We start from the raw sequence: 14,471 nt of genomic DNA, 5'->3' as shown, positions 1-14,471 counted from the left end.
TCACATTTATCAATCCACATGACATTCTTGATTTATCTGAGAAAGCTTTGACCACTTCCAGTTGTGCTTTCAGCTTATCTGTTGAATTATACAGTTTAAAATCATCCACAGAAAGAAGTCTTTACACTTCATTGTTTTCTGGGAACCAAATTGCAACCATGACCTAATCTATGAAGTAGGCAGTTCAGTGGGTTAAGGGCAAAACAAAAGAGCAGCGTGACAGAGTCACCTTGGAATATTCCTCTTTTAATTTTTATCCCTGGGATAATAGTTTGTCCTTTGTCATGACTTAGCTGCAAAACTGTTTGCCACTGTTTCATGGTCACTGTGATGTAATTGATCGATGTAGGTGTATCTTAAATATTTGTCAGCATTCTTTTATCCATGAATGTAGGGTGCTGTGAAATGATTTTTTTCTTAAATCTATCCATGCAATACTTGTATTTTTCCCCTTTTAACATTTCTCCATTGTGACTTTAACAACAAATGATCCTTTGTTCCATATGACTTTCTTTTGTTATCCTTTTGTTCTGGTGCCATGATTGAGTTTTCTTTTAAATGAGTATAAACTCTGTCAGCATAAATTCCAGTATATAGTTTATACATTCCAGTATATAGTTTATACAGCGTTGGAAGGCAAGTTGTTAGACTATAGTTTTTAGGACAGCTTGCAGGTTCACTCTTAAGGAGGAGTGTTGTTTTTCCTGTTCTTAACCAGGTTGGTGTCTGTTTGGGGTGCACATATTCAGTAGTTTTACTCAGGACTAAAGATTTTTGTAAAGATGTTTATGGTTTTAGCCAGACGTTAGGTAGTGCATCTGTGCCTGCGGTTTTCCACTTAGGAGCGTTTGTTAATTTTGCTTCAGTTTCTCTGGTCATTGCTTCATCTCATTTCACATCCTGTATATTTGAACTTCTTACTGTTTCTTGTATTTCTTCCATCAATTCATCATTTTTGTTATGTTCCATAGGGTCTTCATAGATATTTCTGTAAAATGTGTCTATTTCTTCTTTTTTGGTGGTGTTTCTATTCCTTTTGCTTTGTATCCCAATTCTTTATAAAACCTTTTTTCGGGTGTTTCTATTCCTTTTGCTTTGTATCCCAATTCTTTATAAAACCTTTTTTCGGGTTATCAATGAATTGATTATTTTGTACTTTTCCTTTATATTTCTCTGTATATCTTTTAAGTTTTTCTACCTGTGCTGATATCTTTAGTTTATTTTTTGCAGTAGTATACGATAGAGCCTGTTCTTTTCTAATACTGTGCATTGCTTTTATCACGTCTGTCTTTCTAAGTATTTTTGTTTATCTGTTCCCTCTTCTGTACTCTTCTAACAGTGACACTCCTTGTCTTAATTGCTTTTAAAGTTTTCTTTTTTTCTGTACCTCCATGATGGCATTTGATGTCTTCCCTTTCTTTCCCTTATTGCTCTGTATTTATCTGGTAAGACTTTATTGGTTATTTCTTTAGCTGCACAGTAATACATCCTATTTACTTATGTCATATCAAATGAATTTCTGTTAATCTTCTCGATTACTGTGTTCATTTGTTTTATCAGACTTCTAACATTTTGGGTCTTATCAATCTTAATATGTCTATCCATCTCTATTAAATCAAGCAACTTTTCCATTAGATCTTTTTTTTTTGTCTAACCTGAAAGCACATTCTTTCTTCTCTGTTTCCTGATGGAATTCTACAGAAAGTTCAGAACATCTTCTGCGACACATTCTCTTCAGCTGCATCCTGAGTCATCCATTGCTGTTTCATATGGGAACTTACTGGCGTATTACTCCACAGCATTGACTGCATCAGAGTTACCATCATTTTCTGCTCCTTCCCTTGCTGTGCAAGTCCAACTGAACTGCACTGGCTTCATACTAAAGGCACCAGAATATCTTCATCTGGCAACCGAGCAGATGATTCCCATTCCACCTGTTTTTCCTTAATTTGAGGACTCGGTGTTCCATCAGGCTGTGATGTTACCAGAGTTGGATTTTCTACACAAAACTATTTACTTTGCAGGTAGTCCATAACTTCAGTTTCTGTAACTTCCATCACTAATCCTCTTTTCTACTTTCTCCTTATTATATAACTTCAGCTACTGTTTAACTTCTCTATTACTGATCTTCTGTTCTATGTTCCCCGTTTGTAATCTTATTTTTTGTAATGTGAAATTTTCCATAATTTGGGTGCCTTTACCTGTATTTCCCTTCAGATAGCTCTGAAGCTACTTTTTTGTATTGATTAGTTTGACTTTCTCCTTTGTTTAAATATTGCACTATGTCATTGTTCTCTTTCTTTCCCATGTCCATGTTTCTTTTTTATAACTTTCAAAAATTTCTAGGTGGTGGTCTTAATTTCACACTTCTTTGGTCTCTTCTTTTTCTAAATGACCCAAGGTTTCTTGGTCTGTGTAATGTTTTAATATGGTTTGTGTGATGTTTTCCATTAATTTGTTGTGCTAATTAATGCAAATTTGCATTTAAAGCTTTTAACAAATTTTCTTGTGCAAGTATTTTCCTTTCCTCTAATCTCTCTCTTAATCTTTTTTAAGTATCTTCTATCCAGAAATTCTGGGCTTTTTGCATAGTAGTAGCAATACATCATTTATTTCTTATCCTCGGTATCATCTTTATGGCCGTTTTTCTTCCCCTTCTAGTATTTGGGATTCTAATGATGCAGCAGTTTTAAGAGACATTAGCAAAATGAGTTTGGTAATTTCCTGTAGCAGAAAGCTTTTCAAGAGATGTTTTCTTTGCCATGCTAAGCCATTTGTCTCTCTGGGATTATTTTACTTCTCCTCACCTTTGTACAACTGCATCCTTATTTAATTTTCCTTTTCTTTTTGCATTACTACCAGGTAATTTCTTACATCTGTTTGCTGGGAAGAACCTTATTCAAGATGTGGATGCTGTTGTGGCCTGATAGTCTGATGTTAAGCAGAGGCAGATTTTATGGTGGTAGTAAAGCACCAACATAGTCTGATGTTAAGCAGAGGCAGATTTTATGGTGGTAGTAGAACACCAACATTTCCTTCTGTAGTATTGGACTGCACAGAGACATTTTGATGCAAGAGATGGCATCCTTTTACCGCCACTAACATCTTATTTGGTTGATGCTTCTGGAACACCACCCTGTGCAAGAGGCCTATATGTTTTGAGCATTCACACTGAATGCCTTCCTTCTTGGCCAGTGTTTTTACAGTTTAAATAATTTTCCGAACCCTGTTTCGCACTGCCTTCATTCAGCCTAGTGTTAGTATTGATTTTCATTAGCTGCTTAGTGATATATAGTTTTAGCTGGCGAACAGCCTAACACCCAGGAAAATAACTTATTAGCGGTAGTGATAATAATTCTAGGGCATGATGCAGCAAAATTAATATAGCAAAGAAAATTTTGTTAGGAAAAAATGGACACTTGCAGAAGACATTAACCCATAACTACTAGGTAGACTTGTTGTCTCTTTACATTTGTGATTCAAGGTTCTATTTTTTTTCTTGTAATGAATGAAATGCCAGTGTCTGTAATGAATGTGTGATTTGTTTTCGTGTTTGCAGTTCTGAAAGGCTTTTCATGTCATGTGCACTGGGTGATCCATCATATCCCAGAAATATTGTATGTTCATACCATGGTTTTATTCACCAGTTTGGTGCCTTTGATTATTTGGTGAAAGGAAATTGTTTGTTGCTCATAAACAAATGTCTGCCCTTTTTTCCATGTAGGTTTTTCCACCATTTCGTTTAATTCCTAGGAAGGTTACACTGATAATTGGTGCCATGATGCAGGTAAGGAAAATGGCCCCCTTCTGATCTTTTCATATGTTTCTCAGCTGAGAACTGTTTATATAATATATTCTCAGTTTGTAGTGGCATGAATTTTCTGCATTTGAAAGCTAATTTGTTTGACAAATTTTAAATAGAAGATAAAATGCATTCTGCATAACAAACATATGGATATGTTTTATTTTTTTTCTTACTTTGTCTGAGCAGCCACTTAAATTGAGTTTACTCCATGTTTATTTTTGTTGGCCCTCAGTTTTGAAAGATTGCGTACTTCAGCAAACTGTGATGTATATACTTCTCTAACTAAAAATATTTTCCTGTAACATTCAGATAACCTCAGAAGGTGGGCCACAACCACAGTCTAACATCATTTTCACAATCAGTGATGAGAACGTTGCATCAGTGAACAGTGCTGGACAGGTTAAAGGCCTTGCTGTTGGAAATGGGACCATAAAAGGAGTGGTCCAGGCTGTTGATATAGAAACTGGAAAGCTGGTTGTGATATCCCAGGTAAATCTCCTTGAAATGAAAGCTTAACTGATGAGAGTTTAGAAAGAGTGATATTTTTAATCTGCTTTCACACTGAAGTGTCTTTGATTCTTAAGGATGACAAACAGTATAGTAGTGAAAGCTTATTTGAATTTCCTTGCTATATTTGAAAAAAATGTACATTAATGTACACTTTTGTTCGTCCATTTTAAATACTAATAGTTGTACTTCGATTGCAATATCACAACAGAGTCAAAAGTTAATTCTGAGTCCAATATATAACACTGTACCTTTTAATATTACTGAGGTAGCACACACAGTCAAGGTTTTTTTAAATACTTGCCTTAACTCCTTACATTCCGGAGCATTTTCTGAAAAATCATAATCTAATGTCTTTTTTGCCCATTCCTCAACAGATGGGTCATGGATCTAGCCTTGTATCTGACTTCAGCCAGTTCCAAAGACTTGGTTCAGTAGATCAAGCTTAATACTCATGTTTAGCCATAACTGCCTCAGATCTCATTTGCTGCTTCACCGAATTAATGTGGTCAACTACAGCTTGGGTGTAGTGGATAGGATAAGTGCTCCTTTATATATTTTATTGATATTCTAACCTATTCTTTTTGTTCCTGCTGCCTCTTTCTCTTAGTTGTTTTGTGTGTGTGTGTGTGTGTGTGTGTGTGTGTGTGTGTGTGTGTGTGTGTGTGTGTGTGTGTGTGTGTGTGTATGTATATGTGTGTGTGTGTGTGTGTGTGTGTGTGTGTGTGTGTGTGTGTATATATATATATATATATATATATATATATATATATATATATATATCTATATATATCTATATATATATATATATATATATATATATATTTAGGAGCCATACTGTCTACCGAGCGACTGTTTTACCGAAAGTGAAACGCCAAGCACACTTTCGCAAAAGTGCTAAAAAAAGAGAAAAATATGGGGAAATGGATGTTGGTGAGATTGCGGCACAGTAGGGATAAGGGAATATTCCCTTTTCCCCACTGCAGTGCGATCTCGGAATGAGAATATAAAAGTAGGGGATGTGGGGTGTGCAGGGGAGCTTGCCCACTTGCGTAAACATTGAGTTCTGTGTTGTTGTTTTAATTTTATTTTTTTGTAGACTTTAGCGAAGGTGCTTTTTCGGTGAAAAGCACTTTCACTAAAGTGTGTTCGGCCATTTTGGTTTTGGTGTTGTGGGCGTTCAGTAGATGGTCCTAGATCCAATATACATACATATATATATATATATATATATATATATATATATATATATATATATATATATATACACACACACACACACACACACACACACATAGAGGCTGTTTTACTTCTGTCCCTTGTTTCTTACAGGCCTAATGCCATTTGCATTGTTTTCCTTTGCTACTAGAGTTACCTATCACTGGTACTTCTTTGTTACCATTGCTGGTAACTCTTCTCTATTTTTTTTACCATTGTTAGTAGTCTTCTCTCCCTTCTCTTTCTCTTCTGTAACTTCAACATGTCTGAAAAACCTACTGACTTCAAAAAATATAACTCCTGTAGGCATAAAATTAGATTCTGATTCTCACAAGGAGTGTATTTATTGTCTATCTCAGCCAGTGTGGATACTGAGTGTGACATTTGTTCAGGGTTTAACCATCAGGCTTTGGTTGAATGCAGTGACAAACTAGTACTTAAGGGTTTATTACCTTCTTCATCTTCTGCTTCTTCTTCTGGAGCGTCCCCTCCTTTCAAAAGGCCTTCCGAGAAGACTAAGGGTGGTTTATCCACAAAGGTTAAGGAGTCTAGGAAACAATCTTTTGATCAATCTTCCTCCTCTGTTTTGGGTTTGGATCCACCTGCAAAGGTCTCCAGGTCTTCTGACCCACCTAGCTGTTCATCAAAATCTCCAAGTTATCACTTCTCCACTTTCACCCCAGAGCTGATATCCTCTCGGGGTCATTTTCCATTCCTAGAGGAGACCCATCAAAGCAATTCCAGGCCACATCCTACCTAGTCATCTCTCAGGTCATCTAGGAGCCTAACTTAAGCAGATGTGGATAGGATGATGAGGAAATTTATCAAGGTTTAGATTCATTTGATTGTTTTACTGGTTCCATTTCCCAGCAGACTTATGAACCTGCCACCAGCTGCAACCCACCTGTTGACTCCTAGTCCTAGCTGACCTTTGGTTTTGGAGCTGTCTGACCTGAGAGCTGTGAGTATGTCTAGGTCGGATCCGAAGGCCTGGTCTTCAACTATGTTGACATCTGTGATCCAGTCAGCACTGATTCAATTGGAGCTAGAGGGATCTCAGCAGTGAAGGGGGGGGGGAGGTTGGGTTCAACTTTGATGCCCTCACAGCCATTCCTTCCTGTCAGAACCTTGACATTGAACATCTTGGCCCCGACCTTAGCTTCAAGGCAGAGTCATGGTAATACTCTGGGCTGTTGTCCTCTGCTGCTGCCAGTGCAGTCCTTGCTTCTTCATGTCTTTTGTCTTTGAGGTAGTGGAGAGAGCTTTTTTCATTGCCGTGGACAATACTTACTTGCTTACTTGTCCCCCTTAGGTCTTTCCTTACCACAACTGTCTGCCTTGGTCCCTGAGCCTCTGCATCCTGCCACATCTGGACAGACAGCTTCTACAAGTCTTGAGACAGTCCTCATTCAGGACTGTCATCGCATTCTTTGAGTCTAACATCCAGAACATCTCATCGGGGAGCCCCCTCAGAAGCATACGTGCAAGAGGAGGAATTCAAATTCCCCACAGAAATCCTTGACAGAATACGCAGACTTCAGTGAAGGGGAAGGGTCCCCCATATCACCCCTTGAGGATGTTCCTTTGGTGAAATACTGAAAGTTTTGAGTCAAAAAGTTGGTTGGTCTTCTATCCCCCCCTTCTCAATAGGAGTCTGTGTTTTTTAGAGGATTTTGGAGCTGGCTCAGCTACATCTTGGGAATGAAATCTGGGGGCTGCCATGGCTCCCAGCATAGCTAACATAGCCCTGGGCAAATGGGAGGAGGACTTTGTGTTAAACAACACAGACTACATGCAGCATATCACATGCTATTTACGTTTTATTGACTATGTCTTTATTGTGTGGGAAGGTGACACCTTGCAGCTTGGAGATTTTATCACTTACCTCAATCAAACAACCCCCTTCCTGAAGTTTACCTCTTCCCATAGCTGTACTTCAACCACTTTCTTAGATATGCAGATTTCCAAGGACACCAACAATAACAGAATCACCACTGATCTATTCAGAAAACCAACGAGGGTTAACTTATTACTCCACAGTAAAAGTCTACATCCTACAAAAACCAAGTATAATGTAGTGAAATCCCAAGGCTATAGATTAGCTCGAATTGCCACAGAGATGGAACCATTTTTGAGAAACCTGAACAACTTAGAGAAGGATTTTCTAATGAGAGGCTATGAAAGTCAGATGTTAAAAAACATCCTGGAACCCATTATAGAACTGAAAAGGACTGAAGCACCTTCACTCAACCTCCCCAGTAGAAAAATTTTAAGTAATCCCACAGAGAATAACAAATGCAAAAATAGCTGCATCCTGACATACACTTTGGATTATCACAGTATCAAAAATATTATTGAAGAAAACTGGGACATTGTCACAGGTAACCCTTTTCTGATTAACATCTTAGGTGAAGCCCCATCATTTGTTTATAAGAAGGCCAGGAATTAGAAGTTTTGTTGAATTTAAACCTAGATCATGTGAGAAAAGCACTAAAAGATGTGAAACTAATTGTACATTTTGTATATTTATACAGCAAGGTGATAGTTTTTATTGCCCTTATTTAAAGAAAATCATTAAAACCAGTGCAGGGGGTGACTGTAACACTAAAAAAGTAATTTAAAGGGCACAGTGCAATGAATGTGATGCATTCTATGTGGGCAAGACTGTAAATAAATTCAAGCGAAGGATTTCATGTCATCTGTCAGAAATCCGCTCTGGATGTAAAAATAACGCACTAGCCAAACACATTTCTCTTCATAAAAGACACACAGGTTTTAGGTTCCAGATCCTGGATCGCATAGACATGGGTGATCTTGAAGGAGACATCCCGAATATTCCGGAGAAACATGAACTCATGTAGCAATTAAAGCTGAACTCTTTTAGAAAGCCTGGACTAAACTACTACAGTTCAATTAAAAGTGCACTGGAACTTAGAAAATTGCCACATTGTTTACATGACTAATTGTATTTTATTTTATTTTTTTCTACAAATTGGCTTTAAATACTATTTTAAATCATTTGAAATTTAAGTGTATATTTTGTTTCCATCATCATACATATATTTATTTTTATTTTTTTCTGGTTCCCCCCCCCCCCCCCCCCACACACACACACTTTATTCAAAATGATGGTAATAACAATACTAACTAATTATACAATTATATAGGTTTTTAGGGTTCTTGTACACAGACCTGAAGAAGTCTAGAAGGAAGAAAGCGATCTTTGTTAACAATAGGATATGAAAATAGAAACTGATTTTTACATGCAAAATGTATATGTATATATTCACATATAATTTTTGATCGCAAAATGAACTAAGGTTGATATATTTCCAGCCATGTAGTATATTGCCTTGTATAAAATCACAGACTTAATAATCTACTTAATAATTTGGTTAAATAAGATGTACCATTAAAGTACATTACGGCTATATATTATTATGACAGCTACTAGGTAGGGCAGGACCAGCTCGAATGTCACACTGATGGGGGAAGGGATGTGAATTTAACATGTGTACCAATAACACTTTGTTTTACAGCACAATAAACCACTCCCATGCCTGATAAAAAGTATATATATGTTTAGAAAGCTTGTGAGGAAATTATTACTCTATTTTTGTTTTACTTGGATCGCTTGTCTGTGTACTTAATAAAGGATTTTCGACTGAAACAGACTGCCTGCCTTGCTTGGATTACTTTCGAATACTTAGTAATGCTGTAGAATTATATATTTTCTATTATTACTTTTTGACTTGACGAGTTTACGTTCGCTACTTCTACTACTATTGTCTGATCTGATTAATATACAGTGATTAACTAGAAATATATGGACTGAAAATCTTCCACACAGAGAAGTTTCTTACACTGTTTTGTTTTTAGACCCACTACACTTTAGTGGGTTGTTTTGAGACTTTGGGGATACCACGGAGATTACTTGTTTTTTATTCTACTATTATGATATACCTTGCAGCTATGTCATATTTTCAGGTAGGACATAACTATTCCTGGCATCATTTAGATTATGTAAAATCTTTCTCCAAGGTACATTCTTAGTCCAGCCACCTATTAAGGATCCTGGTCCACCATGGGATTTAACTATACTTCTTCAAGCCCTGATTTTCTAACCACTTTGGTAACATGGTTATCAAATGAAAGCTGACTATCTACTTGGATCCCTAGATCCCTTATTTCTTCTTCAGATTTCAGGGGGTTAGCTCCTATGTTGTAGTTTGCGGGTACTCTGTTTTTTCCAACGGGGATTACTACGCATTTTTTTGCATTTAGCTTGAGACCATGGCTTTGACACCATGCATCAGTCTCATTTAGGCCCTTCTGGAGGATCTCCATGTCGGCCGGAGACTCTATTATAGCACCCAGTTTGCAGTCGTCCGCAAACTTAGTCAGCCACAGCCCTTCCGTGCTTGCCTGTACTTCTGAGAAGTATATGCCAAACAGGAGGGGCCCCAGGACAGAGCCCTGAGGCACACCACTCATTACTGGTCTGGATTTGGACATAGATCACGCTACTCTTACTTTATGGGATCTGTCTGAGAGCCAGTTAGGGTTTATGCCCAGGCTGGTGAGCTTATCAATAATACCTGAATGGGGAATGGTGTCAAATGCTTTAGCAAGGTCAAGGTAAAGCCGTGTGTACCTCCTTTCCCTTATTTATAGCCTGAGTAACTGTCTCAAAGAAATCCACCAGGTTCAGGAGGTATGATCTGCCCTTGACGAAGCCGAACTATGTGGGGTCCAGCGACTGGAGGTTCCCAATCTCTCCATTTATGAGTTCCATAATAATTTGCTCCATAGCCTTACAGATCAGACTGGTCAGAATTATTGATCGGTAGTTCCCAGGGTCAGTTGTGGCCCCACCCTTGTGTAGCGGGACCACTGTTGCCGTGCGCCATTCTATGGGCACATATCTTGTGGAGAGGCTGAGACTGAACAGGGTATTAAGATGCAGGGTTAATTCCTTTTGGAGCTCGCGTATGACACAGCCTGGGACACCATCTGGTCCCATGGAGGCCTTGTTTTTAGCTTTAGATAGAGCCTTGTTAATAAACGTATCAGTAATAATTGGACTTACACAATCCCCTGGAATGGTAATAGGCCCTGTAGGTGGGGGGGGGGGATTTGCACTGAACCTGTCAGCCAAGATGTTGGCAATGTCAGAAGGGTCAGTCTATTTTGTTCCATTTTGTACTAGCTCAGAACAGACCTGAGCGTTGCCATTTAGGTTTTTGACGTAACCATAGAAGGCCTTATGGTTATTCTTGGCATCCTTGGCAACTTTCTTTTCAAAATTAGCTTTAGTTGACTTGATGAGGGCCCTCAATTTTTTACTAATGCTGATCAGGGATGATTTTTCTATTTGAGATTTGGCCTTTTTTTGTATAAGTCTCCTCCTTTTATTGTAAAGTTTGCTTATGGCTGGGGTCCACCAGACTGGTTTCTTCTTGCTTGAGGAAGGAGTCTTGGTTTTATTTGGGATAGCACGGTCCATGCAATCCTGAAGATGTATATAAAGTGCCTTGGTGTAGGATTCCGCATCCTGGATATCATTATCCTTCTGCAAGGGAATAGTGAAGCTTTCCACTTCGGATGCAAGTAGTTTGAAGTTTGCTTTGGAAAGGATTTTGACTATGGTTTCTTTGACTGGGGGAGGTGGAGGGGTGAGGATGTCCAGGGTTATCAGTTTGTGGTTGGATCTGACCAAGGAGGGAGTGATAATGGGTGTGGTACAATGGGCGCCCATATTTGTGATGATTAAATCCAATAATGTTGTCCCCTCTAGTGGGGGAACATACTAGTTGTTCAAGGGCATTTGAATTTATAAATTCTATGAATCGCTGAGCATAGGAGTTGGAACATTGGTAGTTCGCCCAGTCTATACCAGGGTAGTTGAAATCACCCAAGATTATGGTGTTGGGTAGGACCTTTATATTTTCCAGTGTCTCAGGAATGCAGAGTGAGCATCTTGGGACATGGTGGGTGATCTATAACCGGCTATGACTTGAACTGTGGTTTTGTCTGCTGATAGTTGCGCATGGATGATCTCTGGGGCATCATGTTGCGCTACTAACCTGGAGATATGGGTATCCTTGATGAATATGGATACACCTCCGCCCTTTGTACTGCGATCCGGTAACTGAGGCTGGAAGGTATGATATGAATTGTAACCTGGCAGTGCTGGGGTGTTCTCTTGAGCCTTGAACCAGGTTTCCGTCACTGCACAAACATCGATTTTCTCCATGCTGAGGAGAGCCTCAAGTGTGTGCATTTTGAGGTTGAGACTTCTGGTGTTGAGTAGCATTACCCTTAGTTTTTGGTTACCTGTGCTGGTTATGGTGGTTGGTTTGTCCTTTGAGTCTTGCCTAAAAAAGGCACTATGGCACATATTAGATTCCTTTCAAGGTATAATTATTTAAGTTAGATGGTAACAAATACATATGATTTTTGTGATATTCTGCAATCCAGTAAATGAATAAAACTATATAGGTAGGCTTTGCAAATAGATGGAGGGATGAAGAATATAAATGGGCTGTTGAATACACACTGACTGATTAGTAAGGCACTTATGGTACATAAAAAGAGTACTTTTAAAACATTTGGCAGCTTTGGTTATAAGTATACTAATTTCATGCACATTGTTGTAAACCCCGACTTAGGTAAACTATGTTATGGTAACAGGATGGGTATCTATGGTACAGTACCAGTTCTTTATTTGACAATTTGTGAACGTCAGCACTTTAATGTAGGGGAAGCTGCTGTAGAACACAGACACACAGGGAAAACTGTTGTAGAAGACAAACACACATGTTTTCAGGTACTCCTCTTCCTGCCTCATACACAATGTGACAGAGTAGTAATTAATAGTTTGGACATCCCTTTCAAGATTAAATATTTTTGGCAAAACATAATGAATTATCGCAGGTTGGAAATGTGGTTGCGATAATACGTAAGTACAGGCATTTGTTAACTAGGATAGTTCAACTCGGTCACATAACCCATTTTCAGTGGAAGCCCAGGGAGAAAAGCTCCATATGTAAACATTTAGGTACATACAGAGATAGACTGTAATTTTTACAACAACAATGTTAGTTAAGACTTGATACAATGCATTTAGGTACTTACACAGCCAGAATACAATTTTTAAAACAACATAATGTTAAGGCTTTACACAATACATTACAAGCATATTAAGAGTTGAAAAGGAATGGCCAGCTGCTTAAGAGTTTTGCTTAAAATTTGACTTTACTTCTAAAATATTACAATGTATTAACAATAGATTGCTTGAGAAGATAATAGTTGATGTGCTTAGCATCATGTTAACATGAGAATAATTTTACACTAGATTATATAAATAGCTTTAATTAGAGAAGGAGAAAAATAGTGTAGAAGATTTGAGAAGTTATACATTTAGAGGGGTTTAAAGAGACAAAGAAGAATGCATACTAATGTTAGGGGAGGGGAAGAGAATTCTTGGTGAGGTTTCATAGGTTTACTGGGGGGGGGGGGTAAAAGAGACTGCAGAGAACAAGGAAGGTGGGCAGAGGAAGCAGAAGTAAAGGGGGATTAACCTGGAGTTAAGCATGTGCAGAGCCATGACTTATTTAAGTGCGCTTTTAGGGAAGTTTTAAAGAGTGGCAGGCTGGGGGTTGATCTGGTGGTTGAAGAGAGAGAATTCCATAGTTTAGAAACAGTGTGTAAGTAAAGACACTGACCTTGTCGTTTAGAAGATTTGGACATTTTCTAGCAGATTTTTGCTTTCTGATCTGAGTGATCTGCTAGGTATGTATTGTTTGACAAGCTTATCCAGGGCAGGGCAAGCAGTGGGTTTGTAAATTATGTATAGTAGATAGTTGGATATATGTTAGTTGGTTGGAGTGTTCAAGCCAATTTAGTTTCCATATTGGTTTACAGTGGTGTATATGGTATTTGGAATTTGTGGCGAAATTTGTGACTTTGTTATAGCATTGTTCCATTTTTGTGTTGGTGGATTTTTGCAGGTTGGTGAGTAAACAAGAACCATAAAATAAGGAAGGGAGAAGGAAAATTTTTGCTAAGGTAGTCTTGGTTGTTGTGGTAAGGAATTGCCTATTTCTGTAGAGAAGTCCTAGTTTTGTGGGGTTTCTTTATGGTTTACTGGATATGAAGGTCGAAGGTGAATTTATCAATAATTACACCCAATAATTTTGTATCTTGTACTCTTTCAGTGATAGTGTTGTCAGCTGAGTGGAAGTTAAATTGGTTAGAGCTGAGGGTGGTATATATGGGGTGAAATACTATGTTTGTTTTTTTTTTGGGGGGGATTCAGAAAAGTTTGGGCATCTGTGAGCCATGATAGCAGTGAAAGATTTGTAAGTATTACTGAGTAGGTCTGGGAGAGTGCGAGAGGTGCACATTATGGTGAAATTGTCTGCTTACTGAATTAGTGTTCCAGGGGAAGAGGAGCATGTAAATTATTGGTGAATATATTAAGCAGTAGTGGACCTAGGATGGAGCCTTGAGGGACCTCCTGTAGGGTTATGGAGAACCATTTAATGGCTTGCTTCCGGTTTTGTAGATAGCTTTGAAACCACTGTACTGTGGCAGGGGAGCATCCTGGGTTGGACAGAGTATCAAGGGGTGTGAGACCGTGTCAAAGGCTTTAGAGAGGTCCAGGAACACTGAGTATACAAGGATTCCTTCATCTTTGGCCCTGTTTACAGTGTCTGTAAAGGGTAGTAGAGCCGTAGATATGCTGTGACCAGGCCAGAAGCAGTGCTGAGTTTGAGAAAGCAAGTTGTTCTGCAGTAGGTATTTCATTAACTGTTGATGGATACATCTTTCAAGAATTTTGGATATAGGAGATAATATGGATTTGGGCCAAAAGTTGGATATTTTGCTGGAGTTTCCTCCTTTACATATTGGGGTTATATGTGATAGTTTCCTTATG

General features: G+C 38.3%; 1 protein-coding gene across 3 annotated transcripts in view; it reads left to right on the top strand.

Moving 5' to 3' along the window:
• NUP210 (nucleoporin 210) overlaps positions 1-14,471 on the top strand; it is a 2,490,054-nt gene that overhangs the window by 1,535,578 nt on the left and 940,005 nt on the right. For all 3 annotated transcript variants that reach the window (XM_044078102.1, XM_044078101.1, XR_006365597.1), the window contains 2 exons: positions 3,725-3,787; positions 4,115-4,294. In XM_044078102.1, the coding sequence (XP_043934037.1) occupies positions 3,725-3,787; positions 4,115-4,294 (243 nt within the window). The remainder of the gene's footprint in view (positions 1-3,724; positions 3,788-4,114; positions 4,295-14,471) is intronic.

The sequence above is a fragment of the Protopterus annectens genome, chromosome 7.part0 (assembly GCF_019279795.1).
Source record: "Protopterus annectens isolate FY-2018-M chromosome 7.part0, PAN1.0, whole genome shotgun sequence".
NCBI lineage: Eukaryota > Metazoa > Chordata > Ceratodontiformes > Protopteridae > Protopterus > Protopterus annectens.
Note: the sequence above shows the minus strand (reverse complement) of the source record. Positions and strands in the feature narration are given on the sequence as shown.